At 42.2% G+C, this 23,974-nt stretch overlaps 1 protein-coding gene across 1 annotated transcript in view; it reads right to left on the reverse strand.

Moving 5' to 3' along the window:
* Positions 1-23,974, reverse strand: part of CCDC38 (coiled-coil domain containing 38) — a 2,358,499-nt gene that overhangs the window by 1,580,927 nt on the left and 753,598 nt on the right. The window contains exon 8 of the mRNA XM_086919075.1: positions 10,057-10,156. Coding sequence (XP_086775201.1) covers positions 10,057-10,156 — 100 coding nt within the window. The remainder of the gene's footprint in view (positions 1-10,056; positions 10,157-23,974) is intronic.

A 23,974-nucleotide genomic window follows, 5' to 3' on the forward strand; every position in this document is an offset into this window, starting at 1 on the left:
CAGTATTAATGACATGATGTCTGATTTAGTAATGTCAGCTAGATTCACAGATCATGGTTATTTACAAGGTTCATCTAGTTATGAGCAGTTATTCTGTTACACCCATTATGGGGATCATTACTTGCATAAATCTGCACAGCCTAGAAATGTTTTTATGTATAATCAATGGGAACATTGTTCTACACCACCTAAAAGCAGTTCTAAAGCATTTTTTGAGAAATTCAAATACTTCTCAGGGTTTAACACCAGTGATGCAGAAACGTTTTATTACAAACTGTTAGATAAAACAGGAATGAAAACAATGCTGACAAATTCTAAATTGATATATTCAGAAGCATTTTATGACAAAATGATGACATTTGGTTTTGATTATTGGAAAAATAATATTGAAACGAAAACAATTTGGGGTACAAAAGATTGGCAGGTGCAAGGCATAGAAGCACTATTTAGAACCTGCATGATACCAGAACAAATGTTATTTTTAAATGACACAATACACCAAACATCTTGTCTTGGCCTAGCTAAGATCAAAGACCTTAAAACACTGTCTATACCAAAGCCAATACCTGAGAATGCAACCACAGATATTGAGTTAGACGTGTCACAAATTTTACATTTCAACAGAACACATCCTGATTGGAAAAAATGGTTAATCTGGCCTACAGACACAAATAGCTGTCAAGATAGATTCCTGAATAAACACAGGGGTTAACAATGACCAGATTAGACTTGAGATACTCCCAGAGACAACATCCAGGGATTATAACAACATACAGTGTAGGGAAACTCTGCCTTGAATGGCTAACAACATCCACACTGGCTGAAATTAAGCAACACTTGTCTTTACTAAAAGATGGTGCTGATTTGTGCGATTTCATTCTTGGACCACGCAAACAGCGTCAAAAGCGTTTCATAGCGACCAGTATCTATGCTGCTTACAACGAGGCTTGGAAAGTAAAGCAAATTGAAACTGCTGAAAAAATACGAGAAATTGATCGTATTAATTTGGAGAAATCACTTTCTGTGGTAGACAATGGGTTAATGACTCTGTCTTCCAGAATATATTCATTGGACAATATTGTATCCTCTGCCTTTGATGTGATAGACAGAGACTTGCTAATGTTACAACATGGCCAATCTCAATTACGTTCTATTATAGAATTAGGCTGGACGCTGCAAAATCTTCGTTCGGGCTATGTGCCTTGGCGTTTAATCAACACAACGTCATTATTTTCCAGTTTTAACCTTACTGATAAACAGATCAGTTTGGCACAGAAAGGAGCAGACTATACAATCCTGAGCATCGAAAAACTCGAGAGATTACCATTGACAATGTCAGAGAGTCCTGTCATTGAATGGATAATACACGGAATTATCACAATTCCGATAACAACTTTCCGATTTAAAAAGTGCCTTGAGTACATACCTGCTGGCCAGTATGAACAATTGGGTAAAGGATATATAAAATCAGAATAGAAATTACCATACACTCATTCTTGCTATAGTGACAGCGACAAAAATGTATTTCTTAGTGGTGACAACTGTAAACATTCACTAAGCGGTATACTTTTGTGTCAGGGTATTAATTTACACGGAGCATGTGATGGAAATTCAAACAACCTTTCATGCCACCAGCTAGTCACACCTGCAACTCAGATAGAGCCCTTCTTTATGCAACTTTCGAACGGGAGTTACATTCTTAGAACGGATCACAGATGTTGTGGCCTCGTGCCAGGGAAAAGTTATCTAGTAGAAGTAACATCCATGGTCAAATGCTGTATGCAAGCATTGTTTCCGAGTGGGCCTGCAGACACAGTGACTCCCATCTGGCCTCGTCTGAATCTCTATTCTATACGAATTGATACATTAAGCAAAATGAAATCTGTACTTTTACAGACAACAGTGCCTATAACGTCATCTAAAGAGACGTATGATCTTCTAGTTGCAAGGACAGCTACTGAAGTTCATGACCTTTTATTAACAAATTGCCCCGTGCATTTCGTAGAAATGTTCAGCCAACTCCTTAACATGTCTAGTGCAACAAGCATCCCAGGCATATTTAAGACAGTCTTTACGGGACTGCTAACACCCTTCCAGGCAATTTTGGGAATCGTTCCTAATTTTGTACACTCTGTTTTTGGCGGCATACCATTATTTTTGGGACTCGTCGCAGGGATTCTATTTTTGACCCTCCTGCTTCGTTATGGCAAGCCTCGGCTCAGACATAGCTCCCATGGGAATGGAAGAGACAATCCTAGCAATGCGCTACCGGGACAGGATAACTAACGTCCTTGGATTGGCCAGGCTGAGAGATCTAAACATGACCTGGTTCCTTTCATTCAGACCGATATGGCAAAATTGCATTTTACCTGTGCTACGGTGTATGCTTTGCGGCGATGAATGCGGGTTGGACATCTGTCTTTCACTTCCATCAGCAGTACCAATGGACGTCGATACTTTGCTCAGTCCAATAACGGCTCACGCATTGTGTTGTCCCCAGCGGCTACCAATCCTGATGACGGCATTCGTGGAGACTCCTGTACTACAGCCAAGTGGTAACAGTGGAGCGAGTGACAAAAGCAACATCATCCAGGTACAACGTTCTGTGAGCATTACTGCTCCTGACTATGATGACAGCAATCATTCTCACACCTGCCAAGTTACAGCGCTATCTAATTTGGTTGAACTATCACCTGAATTTGTAGACCAATTCTTTGAGAGCCTGTCTGATACGATGTTCTCACCCATACAGAAACAATAACTTTTGAGAAGCTTTCCGACACACAGCGTTCCCATGAACTCTGAATTCGGCCTTCAGTTTTGATCAACAAAAACTGCAAAGAGCTTTGGAAATCTATTTTTCCCCGTTCAAGCAATAATTCTTTGAACTGGACAATTTTTTTTTTGACCCTTTTTTGGCACGAACAATTCTTTGCTTAACGTAAAAACTATTCTTAGAGAACAGAAGCTTCACACTTCTATTTCTATACACATCTAGAGACATAACAACATTACACCAGCCTCTAGCACATGTTATTACAATGCATTTTTATGTGATGATTTATCTCGCCCTTCTTCTGTCAGAGATACTTCATGTGTAATTCTTTTTGCATAATCGTTCATTGATTTCATATGCAATAATATTTTTGAATGATTTCTATGCTTCAAAAAACGTACAGTACCTAAATTTCATGTATTTCAAGTACGCCTATTTCAAATGCATTTATGTATTTTGGGGTGGGCAATGTTACACATGCATCTAATTGCTTTAGTTTTAGTAATTTGATGGACATGAATACGTGGAGTGGGTGTTGCGTGTTTATCTAGGTTCCTGATCGATACTGTGACCTTATGCCCCTATTCGGCTATAAATCCATTTATTCCCTATATAAATATTACCAACGTTGCCTTAAGCAATGAGCTACTGTTGCTGATGCTAGCTGCCTGCAAGACCCCGTGTTGGTGAATCTAGCACTCTGTCGCTGCAGCCTGCTGTCCCTGTGGTGGTGAAGCTACTGATACCATTATCGCTGCTAAAGCGCGAACTTTGGTGCAGTACGCTTAGGAGCTGAACAGCCGTCCCTCTGCGAAGACATCCAGCAGATTCCAGCTGCCCGCGGACGCTGTCCCCCCTCCTTCCTCGACGAGCTGAAGAGACCCGCTGCCTTTCTCGTGCAGAGAAATCCAGCTCCGGCGTTTCCGGTCTACCCTCGCGGGTGACTGGGATATCGAGAGTGACCCCTGAAGGAGATACCAATCCTCCATCATTCTATTCAGAGGTATGGTGTTGACTAAACCCTTAGACGAGAATTCTTGAAACAAACCTTGGCAAAACCAACTTAACTTAAAGCTACTTACTTACTCCCCTTCCACGTGTTAGGCTTAGGTCAGGCACACTGGGGTAGGCTTAGTTAGAAGCACCAGTTGAGTATGTTAGCCTAATGTATATATGACTGTATATATGTTTTATTACTTTTAAACCATTGTATGGCTAAGAAACCATATCAATGCTTTTACAGTTCTATTTCGCAATACTTATCTTACTGTACATACTTTTTATCATAACAAGTCTTGCAATTGTGGCAATACATTTCTCTTGTACGAGAAGAAAGACTGTTCAATAAATGTTAACCCTTTATTGACAAACGCCCGTCTCTCTATTCTCTACATCTCGTGAAAGTAAACTGCACTAGACTGACTGAGTGAAATACCTGTCTATTGTTTCACACGACCCTAGAGATTGACTCTTGATCTGAGGAGCAAAGTTGTCATGTTGCACGGTTGTTGGAAAGCTGAATCCCTTCTTGTCTGTGCCAAGGAAGCTGATCACTTCCTATGCAGAGAAGAAAGTTTCCAGTGACCTCTGAGCTAGTTGGTAACACAACCCAATTAAGTTTAGCATAGTCAGTGGAGGCCTGGAATATCCGCAGTTCCACGTCGATACTACTGTTTATGTTATTCCAATGCGCAGGGTCTAGTGGGAAACTAGGAACTACACTACAGGATGAGCCGACAAAAACTCTGGATCTTCAGGTGCCACCCTATACCTCCGTGCCACAGTCCTGGAGACCGCAGGAGCGGACAAAGGCTTCTTCCAAACTTCCAACACTGGCTCCAACATTGCCTCATTAAATTGTAATAGAGGTTCAGACACAGATGAGGGAGAATGCAACACTTCAGTCAAAAGATTGGATTTAAACTCCGTAGAAGGCAGAGTAATGTCCAATAACTCTGCAGCTTTTCTCACCACCATATGATAGGGAGCTGCATCCTTAGAGGGAGCACCCGGGCCAGGAGAAAAATCCCACTCAGGCGAGACATCAAGGCCACTTGCGTCCTTTAACTCCGCAAAATAGTCCTCTGATTCAAGAAGTTCACCTTCTCTTGCCGATAGCGTTCCTCCTCTACAGCCCTCTGGGCTTCCCTCCTGGAGCGGATCCTGGGGGCTGGAGTCGATGGCTCCACGACCTACTATGTCGGCCTCGGGATCGGCGTCGAATGCGGATCCCACAGCACCACAGTCTCTAAACGAAGACAACCAGACGGTGCCAGAGAATCTCGATACGGTGCCGGAGATTCTCGATACGGCGTCGGGGCTCTCGGTGCCGGAAAGTTCCAGGACGGCGTCACTGGCATAAAGGGCATAAACTGAGCCTGGGCATAAGTTTGGGGAACACCCAAATTAAATGCAAAAGGACCCATGGGACCCGCAGGTGCACCTGATGGGTACATTGCCCTCGCAAAGATGCCATACATTGCGTTAGGGTAATGTGATGGGTCCTGACCTAGAGCCGGGAATGGAGGATAATTACACGGCGTCGTCCCTAAAGCCGGTGCTCCTGGAGTTGGGCCATGCGGCACCGATAAAGGAACCTCCTCAGGCTGCTCCTGATCCTCATGCTCTGGCTCAACCTCACCAAGATCCGGAGAGTGAACCGAATCCGAGGGAGCCGGCGTAGGAGATCATGAGACCTCGACTTTGGGAGTCACAACCTTCACTGGTGAAGCTGGATTTGAAGGCAATGGACCGACGTCATTTCTGCGACGCCGAGGAGAAGATGACTTTGGTGACGTTTCTTTATCAGAGTGGCGCCTTGAAGAATGCTTCTTCTTCTTATGCCTCTTCGACTTCGAATGCCCCGAAGCCGACTTCGAACCCGACCTGGATTCAGATCAAGACCTCGACCTCGACCTCGATCTTGATTTTCTTTTACTCGCCTTATTCTCTTTTTTCTTCATCTTGGCCATAAACAATTTTGCCTCCCTTTCCTTCAATGTCCTCGGGTTCATCTTCCTACAGCACGCACATTCTTCGACGTCGTGATCGGAAGATAAGCACCAAACACAGTCCTGATGCGGGTAAGTAATAGACATTTGCTTCCCCAACACTCTCTACAGGAATTGAACCGGACTTTCTTCCAAACATATTAGAAAGGAAGTAATAAGAACAGATGAGAACACCAGAAATTACAAAGTAACTACGGAGAGTCCCAAAAAACTGTTGGCGTCGACGACGTGGAAAAAAGGGAACTGACATCATCACGCCGACGAGGTCCTATTATGGATCCAGTGATGTCAGCGGGGTCGCGAGCGGAGTCGTACCCTCTGTGACGTCGTCCATGACCTCGCCGGCGTGGAGAGCTACAAAAGTTTCCGATTGGCTGCTGCGCAGGGGATATTCACAAGGTGAGGAATCCACTGGCAGATGTATCTATCAGAAACATACAATCTGACTGGGCTCCACCGCAGCCTTTCTTTAAAGTTTCGCCCATAACTACTATAAGGCAGTATACATCAGAGACCATAGTAGTACACATCTGGGTAAGTAGTCTATTGGCCAATAATTCAAATTGTACAGTGGTGATGTTTCCATTGTAATGCAGAAGCAATCTAAAATACAGTGAGTAGCATCTTAGCATAGGAAAAATCACACAACATGCACGAATCCGGACTCATTCTCACCACACCTCTGGAATTCTGCTGTGTAATAGACTCGATTGATATAATTAAAGTGGATCAGTCCATGCCTACAGTTGAGTAAGACTGACTTAACTATGGTACAACAGTACTGCCAATACTTGTCATTGAAGGTCCTGCTTAAATCACTTTGCAATTCGAGTCGCGCCTTTGTTACACTGGGCCTGCGTGCATATAATTTCGCTATCAGTCTGGTGGGGACATTTACCTGTAATAGGAAGGACAACGCCAGCATGTCTGGAGGGTTTAACATGTTGTCCACCAATAAGCCATGTATTGTATCTGTGGTTCTATAATATTGGTAATGAGTGAGAGCTGTCGGTGCATTAGACCTATCTTTGACCACATCCCATCCACACACCTCTCTATCCTGAAAAAAGACTCCCATCCTATCGATTCCCAGCGTGTGTAAGGTTTGCATCATGCCTTTTTCCTGTCTCAATGTAAACAAGGAGCACCAGTTTAACAGAATGTGTGGTAAGTACAGGAAAGAGCCGGCCTGTTTCTCCAGGAGGCTCTGCTATGCTTGTACTGTGTCATTCAAAGAGTCAAAAATTGTATGGTGTCGTGTTGGGGCTCGAAACAGTGTCTGAGGGAGTGTGTGAGGGTCCGCTGCAACTCTATCTATGTGTAAGTCTGGTAAATCATATGAGCTGTGGACCCAGTAGGGTTGGAACATGCTCTGTGCCGCCTAATAATACAACTCTAGGACTGGCAAATTAAGGCCACCCATATCGTAAGATAAGGTGAGTATTTCTCACCAGACTCTCAGTTGTTTTCCTGCCCAGGCCAGCCTTATCACTAATGAACGTAGATTAGTGAACACTGTATGTGACAGGAGCATTGGGATGTTTTGGAACAAGAATAGGAATCTGGGAAGCACTATCATTAGCGTGCATGACGTTTGTCCTTGCGCTGCAGGGGCATGGCACCCTGGGGGAGGGGGCAGTGTGCGAAGGGCTTGGCTGCACACATATAGTAATGAGGCCTTACTTTATGTTTTAAAAAAACTAATAAAAATTCACAAAAAAAAGAAAGGTTTAAGTGGAGTTATACTAGTAAGATTTTAAACTGCAAGCAAAAAAATTGCACTTCACTAAAAAACCATGCTGCCCTCCCCCTCCCCCCCCCCAAAAAAAAGGGATCAACACTCTTTCTTCCTACCCAGGAGTAGATTGCTGGTTTTCCCACTATCTGCCCCCAGTGGGGCAGAAAGCCTTAAACACACGGGGTACATTGAAGAAAAGGGAGGGTGGAGTTAGCTTCGATGTGGAGGGCCATGCCCCCCCTCCCCCCCCCCCCCCAAATAAAAAAAGGGCAACAAAAATCTTTTTGACCCCTGGTGGGGGGAGGGGGGGTGTAGAAAGCCTGCTAGGCACCAGGATCATTTTTAAAAAGGGGGTGGCATGAGAGTGAATCACCAGGCACAGAAAAAAACAAATGTTAAAGTGATGTCATAGTAAGGTATGCTAATTAGATCCTAGCTGATGTTAAACATGCGCTGAAAAAAAATCTAAGATTAAAGTGACGATATAGTGCCTCAAGGGGAGAAAGCCCACTAGACAGCAGGGATAACTACAAAAATTAAAAAGGAGGTTGACGTACGAGCAGCCCAACAGGCATAGAAAAAAACATTATTGTTAGGTATGGTAATAAGATCCTAGCTTACGTAAAAAAAAACTCTAGCAATTCACTGAAGAAAAAAACAAAGGTTAAAGTGACGTTATAGTTAGGTGCTAAAATAAGGAACAAAACTAATGTTTAAAAATAAAAAACTGTGGCATTCACCAGATATAGTTTACTGACCTTATTATACCTTGTGCCCATGCCATGCATTGCTTATGACCGCACACATTACATCACTCATAACATGTTAAATGAGATCAACCCCAATCTCTCTGCGTTTTGCAAACAGCTGAAAACCTTCTTATTTCATCCTGCCTACTTACTCTAATCAAGCCTCCCTTGGGCTCTCTTGCGGGTTCATGGTACTCTTAGCGCTTGGACGCCTCCGGGCAGCAATTCGTGCTCTATAAATTCACATCCTATCCTATCCTATCATTGATGATATCACTGCTGACATCAGTGATTACACCAGAGTCATATACAATATAGAGTTACTGTACACGTTTGTGCCAATAGCATGAAAAAAGCGTAAACTCTGTAGAGAAGTGTAATTTTGCAGTTTAAAAGTTATATAGTGCACCGTTTGCAAACCACAAAAGTATTGATAAAAATAAATACTCCAGTGAACGGATGAGTAAATAAAATGTAAATGTAAATGTGGGATACTTGTAAAGCGCACTGTTACTCTAACCGAGTGTCCTGGCGCTGCAGACCGCTGGGGAACCCGTCCTGGTTTTCCCTGTGAGATGGTCCCTTTCTGGGTATCTCCAAGGTGAAACCAGGCATCCCCAGCGTGTGTGGGGGGCCGTTGTAGAGATGAGGCAACTTAATGCCCAGAGTTAACGAGTGTGTTTCCTGGTTAGAGTAGGCACTGATGCGAGAATTATTGAATCCGTTGACCCCTGGTCCACGACCCTGCCGCGTCGGGAATTGAACCCTGGTCCCGGGCCGTTCTCTGCTTACAGGTCTGCCGCCTCTAACCAGTGAGCCACACCTCTCCACTATGCAGATATATCAGATGCACATGAGTGCATCTGATATAGTTTGTAGAGGTATATATGAAGGTGAGCTGTGACTTAAAGCCAAACCAATTTGAGCAGTAATATACTGTTAATGCACATATCAGAATTATGAGTTGTGTGGATTTTATCTTACCTGATCAGATTTGTTGCTATTTCCTGATTATAAATGCCAATTAAATAACGTGACATGCATATTTTAGTGTGGTTAGCACCAAAATCCACTTTATTCCCCATTTCTGATCGCACAACTTGAAGTAGGCAATAGTTATCGTTCCTGATAAATTTGTATCAAAGCGGTGTCTTTCTTTATATTGTGTAGGATATTATTGCAGCAAACATCCGGGCACTTGTAATAAAGGCCCTAATGTCATGCTTTGTATTGAATCACCCTTACCTCTTTCTTAGGAGGCAAATATCATGGATTTAGGAGAATGTCATACTCGAAGAGTTCCCTAATGTACTATATTCAGTGCTTCCGAGAATGGCCAGTTGTATATAAAGGTAAAGTGGCTGCTGAAAGAAAAATTAAGAATGCAAGAACACAGGCTTTGTGGTACATATAGATCTAAATACACCCAGTACTGCCGGACATTTGTTGTTTGAAATGTCATTTGTGGCATGTGCCATTTTTATTGTCCAATATATTAACATAGTGGCTATATACAATGGTTATTTATCATGAACACTAACAAAATAGAACTCAGCTACATAGACCTGTAAAAAAATGCACAAGTGCAGGCAACTGCATCTTAAATTTGTCTGGGTTCGGCACAAAATTATGGTGCCAAGAAAACAGCAAGCCTAAGGTGCTGGATAGAGCAGTAAATCAATTTCTTATGTTCATGTGTATTGATATATTTTTATTTTAAAAACCCTTGTATCAGGTTTCTTCCACCATGATAAATGTTGGCATAACAAATAGTTCATTTACCTGGAAGATGGTCTTCTGCTTTCAAAAACGGAGCCTCGGTACCTACTTGGTGGACGGACTTCTCTATATGACTCCGTTTTGCCGATCTTGCTCTCTGTCCCTTCACAATGTTCAGAAAAGATGAAAATATTTACATATTATTAACAAATAATTGTTAATACGGATATTCATTCAGTGCGTGTTATTTTGTTTTCAACACTACCATACAACATTTCCAATTTTTGGAAAGAATATTCTGGTACTAGTAACATTAGCTCTTTAATAGGTTACTAAACTACTAGGCATTTCTTGTTCTTGAGTTTATAAGTGTACCAAAACATTAAATCTAGCATCTGTGCTAAACAGAGGCTTTTGTACTCACATGAATGGCTTGTCCTTCACCCTTTCTTCTCTATATACAGTATAACAAGCTGCACACTAACACATAACCTTAATTAAACCTCTGCAGTTAAGTATAGCTAATTCAAGCAGCCATGAACAGAAAACCTCTTACAGTTATCAGTGTATAAGCCTGTTTGACTGTTGATTAATACATTAATACAACCATAGGTCAGGGCTTTATTTCCCATTCAATATATATCACAAAAGTGAATAATATGATAGCTGCTAGATTGCTAGGCAAATCATGGACCTGGCTCTACCATCACAGCTATATCTAAGGGCCTGATTACGATGGCCATGGGATCACCATCGTCAGGCCATCAGTGGTGGTCTCACTGCCATCCAGCTCATTGGATCTGATCGCCGCATTAGGATACAGGCGGTCAGATCTCAGCTGACGGGAAAATGACCTCTGCGTCCGGCAGGATCAAGGATCCTGTCAGTTCGGCGGTCGGACTCATATTCCCTACAATGGGGCGGTGCCTACTCAGGCATGACGTAGGGATTAGGATGTCCCTTTCCGCCTACCATTTCATGGCGATTAACCCTGCATGAAATGACTTTGGTGGCCCCCAAGAGGGCCCCTTCCGCTATGTGGCTGCCCCCCTAGACATCCCTGCACCATGTGGCAGGCACCATAAATTGCAGGGATGTTTCAAATGTGTATATTTTGTACTGCAGAGTGTACTGCAGCCCACAGCACATGCCAAAATGCAAAGTATACACATTGCGACAACCGTAAAGGCGGTCACATCGCAATGCGGGCAACAGGACTTCCGGCTTCGAGTCGGGCGGTTCTGCTTCTGCCACAGCACCGGTCGGACTTCCATTGTACTCAGGCCCTATGTGTGGTCAGAAAGCATAAATTCTCACTATCCTAATGGAAGCTTACAAATGTTTCCTCTTTTGCATCACAAAGACCTGGCTGCCAACAGCCAATACTTATTCCCTGCGTGTAATAAACGTGATATATGAAGGCTGTTATAAAAAATGTGAGAGGAAAAAGTGGTATTGAAAAACTATTCACAACTGCCTATCATCTCGGCCAATGAGTTCTTATCCTGGACATGTCGACTTTTGACCACATTGCCATTAAGCCTATTTTGGACGACACCCTTCATGAAGGAAATAGTTTAGATTAGAAGAATCTCAGGCCTACTTTGAGAGTTTTTAGCTAGCTCAAAATGTATGTAGCTGATTGGAACGTTTGATCTTTAAGCAGAATGCTTTTAGTCCGAATATTAAGAAATCAATTAACTCAAGTGGGCTTCTAGTAGCATTTGCCACAGCTCTAGCAGGTCAAACACTTGAGTTGGTGCTCTCCGCTAACCTCAGCATTTGACGTTTTTCATTGAAAAATATATTTTGCTCACAGCACTTAGCCATTCTGCTTTCTCTAGCAACTCCACTAATCTATTAGGGCCAGCTTCAAGATTGCTTGATGTCAGGAATTATATGGGCATGTCATAGGTGGAGCAGTGCACTTTCTCCTTAAAATAACTCACACTATACCGTCATGCTATTGTACACGTGGCACATCAGGTTGTGCTCAATTTGACAAGTTTTACATATAGTGCCTCCAAGCAGCACATGCAATCCCATTGCTCTAGATCTCATTGCAGAATTTCTCTCCTACAAAAGGTTGTTTCAAAACTGTTTTGTAGGTGGTAGAGCACTTAACCAAAATAGTCCATTTTATATCCCTAAAGAGAATGCCAAACACTCAAAATTAGCTATAGTTTATGTACAGAACATGTTTTTCATAGCATTCCATCAGTATTGATTACAAATAGAGGTTAACCGTTTATTTTCCACTTTTAGCAAGCATTGCTTAACCTGATGGACTTAAACATCGAACTTTCTTTCAGCCACCATCCTCAAACTGATGGAAAGACTGAGAAATCAAATCAAATGTTTGAAGCACGCTTACGATGCACATTATTACATGATTCTAACAATGGGGACCTCTTCATTGTGGTTGGCTGAATATGCGCACAACAACACGGACAACACCATCTCTAAATTCTCCATATTATTCCACCATAAAGGCTACCACCATGACGAGACATACTATTAAAGGTACCCAATGTGCAAGAACACATTTGTGATATTTACAAGCTGCCACAAAAACTATTACAGGGGCTAAAGCTAAGCGCAAGTTATATGTGTCTTGCTGTAGATTGTCTCCAGAACTTTGGGCCTCATTAGGATCGCGGACGGACTTGCGTCCGTCCACGACCCCAGTGCAGGAGGGAACCTCCGCATGGCATGCGGAGTTCCCTCCTGTGCAATTAGGATGTGACCGCCACCCTGGCGGTCACATCCTCTATTTTTAACATTGCGGCGGGTGCGGCTTCAAGCTGCACCCGCGGCAATGTTAAAAATGCAGGTGTTGCATTTGTATGCAGAAAGAGGCAGGCACCGCGCGGTGCCTGCCGCTTTCTGCATACAAATGCAGGGGGGTACCATAGGTACTCCCCATGGGCACCCCCCTTCACCTAGGGGGCCCGCAACGGGCCCCCGCAGTGAAGTTACACATGCTTTTCCACGGCGGAAAACCCGCCGCGGAAAAGCATCTGAAACAGGCCATCCTAATATGGCAGACGGTGTCTGACAGACACCGTCACCATATTAGAGCTTTTCCACCGCGGTTGTAAGCCAGCCGTGGCGGAAAAGCTGCGGATGGAAACCAGGACCCACCAGCCATCCTAATGTGGCGGTGGGTCTTTGGTGGGTCCGCTGCGGATTTTCGCATTCTCCGGGCCGGCGGTGGCTTCCGCCGGCCCAGAGGATGCGGAAAATCCGCATCCTAATAACCCCCTATAATTTGGAAGCCCAGGTATGACAGTCTACGATGCATTTATATATCAGAGAGCAAACCAAGTTCAAACCTTGTTACATTCAAAACTATCCAAAAACCACTTGAGGAAGTGTAGAGGCAATGATAGAATCACACCTCCAGAACGTTATAAGCAAACAAGTAGATTCTATCAATGTGAATGCATGAATAATTTTTTGTGTTTTTTTATACATAAATAGTTGTAGACTATCTATCCATACAGTGGGAAAAAGTGCCTCTCTGCAAATGGCAGAAAGAGGGCACTATGTGTTGTTAAAATACCCCTCACACACTATGAATCCCATAGTGTCATTCTCCCATCATTGGGGTCTTCCCGTCCCTCTACGGGGCGGGGCGTGCTACAACCTACGTGATATGCGGGAGCACTTAGTTATTTGACGATAGGCTATGTGATTGGTGCAGACAGTGGTGAGTGATAGGGAGTGTAGGGACCTATATAAGTGAGTGTTAGTGCAAAAAAGGGTTTAAAAATTCCCTGGCTAGTCGAACAAAATTAATTTAATGGCTTCGTCAGCTGGGAACGTTATAAAGGGGTTAGTAAGTAGAACAAAACTTGTAGTCTACTTATGTCGACATGACATGTTTCGTAGGCAGTCCCCTCCTGCCTACTCATCAGGACCTCTGTGGCCTATTGGCAGATGTGTTCCGTGCCTCTGGCAGCTCCAATTCATCGGATCTTCCGAAGGGTATGGAATGACTTGTTCTGCTTGAAGCGGTCACTAAGCCGCTAATGCCCTAGACGCAGGCTCATGAGGCACGGAACACATCTGCCAATAGGCCACAACAGGTCTTTTTTCAAAACAGCTTCGCTTGGGCCAACTCAAGCCCAGAAGCAAGACCAGACAGACGATTTTTGCTGCCGGGTCCTAGGACAATAGGCTCACTACATTTAGTAAAAAACTGAGTACTTTTCTGTAGGGATAAACAGAGGTCCTGATGAGTAGGCAGGAGGGGACTGCCTACGAAACATGTCATGTCGACATAAGTAGACTACACGCTTTGTTCTACTTACTAACCTCTTTTTAACGTTCCCAGCCGGCGAAGCCATTAAATAAATTTTTTCGACTAGCCAGGGAATTTTTAAACCCTTTTTTGCACTAAAACTCACTTATATAGGTCCCTATACTCCCTATCACTCACCACTGTCTGCACCAATCACATAGCCTATCGTCAAATAACTAAGTGCTCCCGCATATCACGTAGGTCGTAGCACGCCCCGCCCCGTAGAGGGACGGCAAGACCCCAATGATGGGAGAATGACACTATGGGATTCATAGTGTGTGAGGGGTATTTTAACAACACATAGTACCCTCTTTCTGCCATTTGCAGAAAGGCACTTTTCCCCACTGTATAGATAGATAGTCTACACCTATTTATATATAAAAAAAACACTAAAAATTATTCATGCATTCACATTGATAGAATCTACATTCAAAACTATCCTGTCATAAAAATTATGAGTCCAGCAGCAGTGAAACTGATCTTGCCTGTGACTAGGGCTCCACATCCAGTAATTTCTGACTCATTGATTAAGCCGGAATTTGAAGGCACCCATGTATCTTTCAAACTTCCACCACTGCTGGTAGACGGTCATTTTGAATTTGAAGTATATGTAATTCTGGCTTTCAATTATTTTCAAGGGAGGCTAGAGCACCTTAAATATTGGAAAGCATATGGTTGCGAATAAAGTACATGCTTATAGCCTGATAAGACAGTTTCAGCATCAATATCCTGCAATGCCCAAACCAGTGGCCAGGTTTGAGAGGAATGTACTGTCATGCATTAGTCTTCATGGACCTTGGTTGAGGCTCCATTTAAAAGCCACACGGGGTCTGGAATAACCGGAGGCAGCTGCATGTCTTTATGCTCCAACTCTTCGGAAATTTAGATCAACTGATGCCAAAGCTTCACCCACGTTATTGCAACGCTTGATTGGGATCTCAACAGTTGAGGCACTAAGACTGTTGAGCTCCAGTGAACAGCTCAAGCACCTGTTTTAAAGTTCTTTCTTCAGTGCCAGACAGTACATTGTGAGTAAAAGAGCTTGCTATGTTATCACATTGTACATGCTGTGTGAGAGCTCCACTGGTTATGTGTACAGTGTATATAGGGAAGAATTCAAATCTAAAACCATTAGGCGTAATATGTATGTGCTCACTACGATTCATGAAGAGAGCACTTCCCCGAAGTTCATAAGCCCACCTGTATGCTTGATTACAACAAGTACAAAGATGGAGTGGATAAGAATGACCAGGTTCATCAGCCACACAATGTGAGCTATAAACTCACATTTGGTTTAAGAAGCTGTTTGCCCACCTGATCCATATGGCAACATACAATGTGTATGTTGTTTATCGTCAGACCACCGCAGGAAGATTAATGTGTTTTTTTTACTTGACTTCATTGAAAGTCTTACTTCTACAGAAGCAACAGCCTCCATTTCATATGCTCTGGAGAAAGTGGCAAGACTGCAGGATCCACACTTTGCTAACTGTATTCCTCAAACAACTAAAAGGGCTCGACCATGTCATCATTGTAGAGTCTGATCTAAGCAAGGAAAGAGGCAGGAGAGTCATGTTTATTGTCCCCAGTGTCCATCTCAGCCAGCCCTGTGTTTTCCAACTTGCTTTATGTTGTATCATAAAAAAGTTAAGTTTTGGGCATTTGAGTGAGGTGGAGCTGCTATAATAAAAACCTATCAATGGCTGTGCATGGATACCTTCCTTTCATGGGCCACTACTTCACTAGGCAAACAGGAGTATATATTGCTTTCCTCCACTTGAGGAAATTATGGACTTGCTTATGGCCTCCGCAACTCCTTTATCTGCTGTCAGAAGGTGTTCTGTTCGCTGATTGAAAGTGCATGATAGTTTCTACACTGCACATAATGGTGTATGGAACATAAGCCACATTGTCATCCAGTACCCTGTGTGGAAATACACAAAGTCTTGACCAGTTTTTGAAGTGCTTTTTAAGGAACGTATGTATACAACACAAGGACCACACTGATTGCCCACAAGAACCAGGGTAAGTGTAATAAGTCATATCAATGTCTCAAGGGACTCATTCACCAACACTTCTACGTTTGCGTTGAAAGTGTGCAAACTCAATTAGTAACTTGCATCATAATCAAAACAAGTCATGTTATCCATAACATGTTTTGAAAGGCAATTTAGGAAGGAGATATTGACATTTCGACCCCTAGTTAGTCTTCAGGTCTTAGCAGGACAAAAGTCATCTGACTAAATTTCTCATCGGCGGCATGACACCATGCAAAGGTATGCTTTCCCTGACTAATCCATGTATCTCTACGGGCTGTCTAAGGAACCAAGCAGCCCGTTTTGCATTTTTTGCTTTGTCTAGGAGTACTCTTGTATGATGTGTAGGTGTGACTGCTGTCTCCACACAATACAAAGGTGCACTTCTCCTGAATAATTTGTTTACTTCATCAGAACTGTAGAATTAACCAAGCAGCCCGATATACATAGTAGACTTGGTCTTGAAATATTCATGCACGAATTCCTTACAGAAGTTACCAAAGCTCCACAGTTTCAAGGGAACTTTAGTCAGACGACTTTCATTCTGATGAGACCTGAAGACTAACTACAGGTCAATACACCAACATCCCGTTCCTAAGTTGCTTTCAAACATGTTATGGTTCACCAGGAGATACCATGGGTAAACAGACAGCATTTCTACTTATATATGTTTGATATAAAATATTATGCAACATTGAGATCTGTTCAGTGCCATGTTCTGTGTTGTTGTGTATATATATTTGTTTACTGCATCATCTTCACTAATATTGATACATTAAGAAATGTTTATCATCCTTACACTAAACATTTGAAAATCATCATTATACAAGATGCTGTGCCCTGTACCCTTTTCAATAACATTGATTATGATTAAGATGCCCAGTTTTCCATTTTTACAGATTTTTACAGATAAATATAGACAGAAACAATTTGTTTCCTGTCTGTATTTATTTTTAAAGGTGTATAAATACAAAAAGTTGTGCTTCTTGTGAGTGACTGTTCATGGTGTCCTTCATGAATTCCAGACCAACAACTGAGCAGATGTACTGCATTGCGAGTTAAAAAACAAGATGAGACTTCCTTAAATACAGGCATATGTTAACATATATCTGGATAGAATGCTAATAGTTACCTGTGGGTGTAATGTTTGCTCAAATGTGACAGGCATAAAAGTATGAATTCTTGTTTATCAGTTAAAGAAATGTGGAACTATAACCTTTTACAACTCCATTTATTCTCAAAACACAAAATAAACATAGATAAATACCAATAAGATGGCAAAAAAATAAATATGGAGAAATACAGAGGGAAATGTTGAAAAAATAAATACCATAAAAGGGGAAGCCCTAATTATGATACAAGTTATTAATTTAGTTTTCACTATTTCAAAGCAAAAGTAGAAGTGTTGGTGAATGATTCCCACTGGATATATATATATTTTTTTTTTGCAGAGTTTTATATAGCACAAACTTGACCCGAATCTGGTACCAGAGTGCTTTACATAGCACCAGTTACGTTACATGAGGACACACGTTCATTTTTGTTAGGCACGGGGGGATTACATGATTTGCCCAGAATCACAGGATGTTTTTAGCTTCATTGCCGAGACTCAAACCCAGTTCCCCAGGTCCGAGGTCGAGCGCCCTAGCCGTTAGGCCAACTCCTCTCATAAGTTCCCTAACTTAGGCCAACTCCTAAGTTAGGGAACTTAGGCAGTATTCCCCAGCAAGTTTGCCTTAGTTTCAAAGGTAGATGTGCTCACTTAGTACAAGGAATGTAGGCCTCGGAAGCCATTCTCAGACACCTCCAAATTACATGCTCAAACTGGAAGGAGTTGGATTTAGCACAGTGAGTGCCCTGAAGGTGCATGGAAGACTCATTTTCTTGAGCTTCAAGTAGCTAGCAAAGGAAGGCGTTAGTAAAGGTACACTTGGCAAGTTTACAGGATTAGTCAGGACTTTGAAGGGGACAGAGACATGTACGGTTAGGAAAAGCTTAGGGTAGGTGTGTTCTCACTGAGATGTCACATAGGTAGAATGGAGATAGCCAAGGTAGTACAGACACACCTGCCATCACTTCATCTTCACCAACAAACTCAAACCCATTGGCACCACACTCACCCGTTATTGAATTACTCCCTCACTCAACTAAGCAGATGACTCTAAACCATACAGAACGCAGCAAGCAGCCTGAACATGTACACACCTTGCACTTGAAACAGCTTCATTGGCTCCTCAACCACAGCTCTTTTCAAACCCAACGCATACATTCAAAACCTTACACAGCACTTGCCCATACCTCACTGCCGCCACAGATTTCAGAAACCTTCCAGACACCTTTGCTCATCCAGACTTGTACTCACACATAATCCATGCATACGCAACACCAGAACAAGAAGAACTGACTTCTACTAACTGGATCCAAAATGGCGGAATGACCTGCCCCTACACATCTGCGCTGTCTCTAAAATTATTGCATTCCGCACAAAGCTGAATACTTGGCTCTTCAACTAGGTTAATCCTGGGGTCAGCCCTGACTGTTCCTGCATTGGCGGCAGGATACCCTCTCTGGAAATTGTGCACTATACAAAAAATCCCACCATTACCAAGACATCTGCACCCAAAGCTACATGTATGAGTAAAATGTTACTCCTGCTTGTCATGTTCATCCTCAATCACAGTTTAGTAGATTATTCAGTTTGTCGTAAGACAAGTGCGTTACAGTCACAGCACACACATAATGGTGGATGGGAAATATGTTATTCATGACTATCCTGTGTGTCAAAACAAGTTCTTAGTTAATGATGTGCTCTTTATGGAGCTTAGACAGTCTTCCTCAGCACATTTGCCACAGTTTAAAAGCTAGATATGCTCACTCAGTTTGAGGAATGTAGTCCTCGGAAGGCATTCTTGGACACCCCAACTTACATCCATAAACTGGAAGTAGTTGGAATTACCACAGTGAGTGCACTAAAGTCGCATGTAAAAAACGTCTACCTGACCTTCATGTGGATGTCATGCAAGCCGTTAGTAAAGGTTTGTCTAGGCACACATTTAAAAATATTCAGAATGTCGACAGATATAGGTACATGACAGGTAGTAAAAAGGTAGTCAAACCTTTTATTAATTTGTGAAGGTTTTGGACACACCAACCGTCAACATGTCTGGACTTATGTGTTTATAGAGGTTTGTTTCAGTGCAATTTGGTTGATGAATGGTTTAGAGGTAGTCTTGGATGAAGATTTCATCCTGTGGTTTATGAATGTAAAGGGCCCTTGAATGGCGGTTGTATGTTGATTTGAGTGCCCTGATCTGTTGGATTGGGCCTGGGGCCGGTTGTATGACATTTTTGTGTGTGGTGCATGAATGGCATATGAATGGACCATAAAGCGGTTGGTTCCTTGACATGACTTCATGGCTCACCTTCAGTAGCCTTGGTTTCATTATTCAAAGACTGTGATAAGTATTTGTTCTTTGTAACTTGCATTTCTGGAGGTGCTAAAACCATCAAGTGTAAGTGGCGGATTAACATAAAAAAATTAGTATCAGATTTATGTCTGTGGCGGAAGGGATACTCCGTCGCAATGGCCATAAATGTTTTAACACCCAGCATTCCACCAATTCTCCTGATAAACATGCAACAAGGAGACTCAGGGGAGTCCAGGGGTATGTGCCTTGTATGGCTCTCACCAGGAAATGTTACAAAGAACCCTTTGCAGACTGCAAATGAAAGCACACATTTCTGTGAGGAAAACATCTGGAATCTGTGGGGAGGCAAACATTTCCTATCACCCAGCCTTGTTTATCTCACAACATAGCGCTTTAGGAACTTTTGTTATGGGGTCTCTTGGCTTACACACAAGTGGGGTACAATTATTATTGGGAGATATGTGGGAACTCAGTGTGGTAGGAAATTTGTGGCTACCCACTGATTCCAGAAGTTTTCCTCAGAAATGGGTGGAAAATGTGTTTTTAGTCAAAGTCCGAGGTTTGCAAAGGCTTCTGGGTAATATTACCTGATGAGAGCCATACATGTCACACACCCATGGAATCTCCTGGTTGTCTAGTTTTAAAAAAAGGTTTGCAAAATAAAGGGTCAGTTTTCAATACAAAAATGTGATGTGTCGATGTTACACTTGGGGTCCTTTTCTGTCGTTTGCACCAGGCCTACCCATACAAGTGAGGTAGCATTTTTATTGAGAGACTTTGTGGATTGCTGGGTGGTAAGAAAATGTGTACCTCTCCACAGATTCAAGATGCTTTTCTCACAGAAACGTGTGGAAAAGTTGTGTTTTTAGTCATAGTTTGAGATTTGCAAAGGCTTCTTGGTAATATTGCCCAGTGAGAGTCACGTATGTCACACAATCCTGGGCTCATCAGTTTCCTAGTTTTTAAAAAATGTGCAGCTTTGCTAGGTTTGCCTAGGTGCTGGCTGAGCTAGGCCCAAACTATACAGCTACCTAACTCGCACAAATGGGTTAGGTTTTCAGTGCAAAAATGTGATGTGTCTATGTTGCGCTTGGGGCCCTTTCCTGTCCTGGGCACTAGGCCAACCCACACAGCATTATTATTGAGAGACTTTGTGGAATCCTGTACAGTGGTGGCTGCTCCATATGGGCTAATGAGCATCGCCTCACCCCAGATGCAGGTGCAGCCAAAGTGAAAAAAATGGTAATAAACTGACTTAATTATCATTGAATTTTTTCCTGAAGCTCTGAGACACACGCTGGAACTGCAGTAGAGAACACTGAGGATGACAATACGTAAAGTAAATATTTGTATTATTCTATACTTTTTTGACCGACTGACAGGCTCTATGAGAAACTTGCACTGCCTTCAGCCTAAAGTCAGGTGATCTCGGGAGTAAGGAGTATTTTTAACCAGCCATGATAGAGAGCTTTGGCACTGAGCTTAAAGGCATTGCTGGTGTCTCTCAGTAAGTGTTTGCTCACCCCACTACTTACTATTTTCATCAGCCACCAATGATCCAGGGTGGTAGGAAATTTGTGGGTCCCCACAGATTCCAGATGTTTTTCTCACAGAAATGTGTGGAAAATATTGTTAGTCAAGGTTTGAGGTTTGCAAAGGTTTCTGGGTCAAATTACCTGGGGAGAGCCATGCAACTCACACGCCCTTGGCCTCCTCTGGTTGACTAGGTTATAACAATGTGCAGGTTTGATAGGTTTGCCAAGGTGACGGCTGACCTAGGCCCCAAAATCCACAGCTGACCAAAATGCAAAAAAAGTTTCAGTTTATAGTGTAAAGATGTGATGTATCTATGTTGAGTATTAGGCCCTTTCCTCTTACGGGCAGTAGGGCTACCCACACAAGTGGGGCGTCATTTTTATTGGGCGGTCAACGAAATGCTAGGTGGCAGGAAGGTTGTGGCACTCCACAGATTCCAAGAGTTTACATCACAGAAATAAGAGGAAATGTGCTTTTTTAGTCAAAGTTTGCAAGAGGTACTGGGTAAAAGAAAAAGCTGATGAGAGCTAGGCAAGTTATACACCCCAGGACTCCCTTAGTTGCCTAGTTTTTAAAAATGTACAGGTTTGCTCGGTCTCCCTAAGTGCCTGCAGAGCTAGGTCCCAAAATCCACAGAAACCCACATTGCAAAAAAACCTGTTTATTTTCTGTGGAGAAATGTGATGTGTCCATGTTGGGTTTTGGACCATTTCCTGCCGCTGGCACTAGGCCTACCCACACAAGTAAGTTACCATAGTTCTAGTGAGACTTCAGGAAAGGATAGTTGGTAGGATGTGTGTGGCTACCGCAGATTCCAGAAATTTCCATCACAGAAATTAAAGGAAAATTTGTTTTGTCAACGTGTAGTCAATGTTTGAGGTTTGCAAGTGATTCTGGGCAAGAAAACCTGGCGAGAACATTGAGGGGTATACCCTGGATTCCCCATGTGTCTAATTTGAAAAAAAGGCACAGGTATGGCAGGTGAGTGAGTGCTGGATAACCTAAGACCCAAAATCTACAGCTAGCCACTTTACAGAAAAAGAGTCAGTTTTCTGTAGAATATTACATTCGTAGGCACAAGGCCTACCCACAAAAGGAAGATACTATTTTTATTGGGAGACGTGGGAGAATTTCAGAACTTTCCATCACAGAAATGTGAGAAAAATTAGGTTTTCGTCAAAGATTGAAGTTTTCAAGGGATTCTGGGCTACATACTCTGGTAAGAGCAATGCATGCCACCCCACCCAGGATTTCCCTAGGTGTCTAGTTTTAAAAAAAAGTGTATGTTTCTTAGGTTTCCCCAGGTGCAGGCTGACCTAGGGCCTAAATCCATAGTTTCCACCATTCCCAAAAAGAATTCTGAATGGAAAAATGTATACATGTTGCATTCAGGACAATATCCTGTCACGGACACTAGGCCTACTCACACAAGTGAGGTACCATTGTTATCAGGAGACTTGGGGGAATGCTAAGTGGAAGGAAGTCTGTGGCTCCCCACAATTTCCAGAACTTCCATCACACAAAGTTGAGGAAAATGTTTTTTTTGTCGAAATCTGATGTTTGCAAGTGACTCTGGGTAACAAAATCTGGTGAGAACCACGCAAGTCACCCCTTCCTGGATTCCCCATGGCATCTTGTTTTAAGAATTGTTCAGGTTTACTGGATTTACCTATGTGCCACCTGAGCTAGGACCCAATCTCCAGCTATCACCATTGCAAAAAAGGGTAATTTCTTAGTGTAAATATTTGTGTGTTCTGGTACTTTTCCTAGTATGGACATTAGGCGTACCCATACAAGAACTAGGAGACTTGGGTTAATTCTAGGTGTAGGAAGTGTGTGGCTACCTGCAGATTCCAGAACGTTCCATCACACAAATGTGAGGAAAATGGGCTTTTTTAATCAAAGTTTGAGGTTTGCAAGGGATTCCGGGCACAAAAAGCTGGTAAGTGCCACGTGAGTCCCCACCACCCTGGATTTCCTTAAATGTTTAGTTATCAAAAATGTTCAGGTTTGCTAGGTTTCCCTAGGTGCTGCCTGAAGTATGGCCTAAAATCCACAGCTACCTACATTGTAAAAAAATGGTTCGTTTTTAGTGAAAAAATTTGATGTGTCAATGTTGCATTTTGTCCAATTTCCTTTTGAAGGCACTAAGCCTACCCACACAAGTGAGGTACCATTTTTATTGGAAGATATGTAGGACCATAGAATAGTAGACTATTCATTATTACCAATTGAATTTTGCTGCAAATGTGCCTTCCAAACTTAAGCCAGTGTGTAGGAAAGAAGACATTTTGAAAAATACGGATCACTGATACAACATCAACTCTCATAAATAACATTTAACTACAGATTTATCGAGTCAATAATATTGTAAACAAAAATATTGAAACACAATACACAAAATAGGAATGACACTAACATCGATTAAAAATATGGTTCAAATAAATCTCATCACAAAAATATCGACAACAAAAATATAGAGCACAAAAATATCGATAACATTAAAATCAAATGAAACATCAAACATATTGATACAAACAATATTGACAATATTTTACGATAATACAATAAACTAACATATACCAAATATTTTTAAATAAACAATAAAAATAATTAACCAAAATAATTTAAACACATAAATTAAAAATACAAAAACAAATTAATAAACAAACAAT

Source organism: Lissotriton vulgaris, chromosome 1_1 (assembly GCF_964263255.1).
Source record: "Lissotriton vulgaris chromosome 1_1, aLisVul1.2, whole genome shotgun sequence".
NCBI lineage: Eukaryota > Metazoa > Chordata > Amphibia > Caudata > Salamandridae > Lissotriton > Lissotriton vulgaris.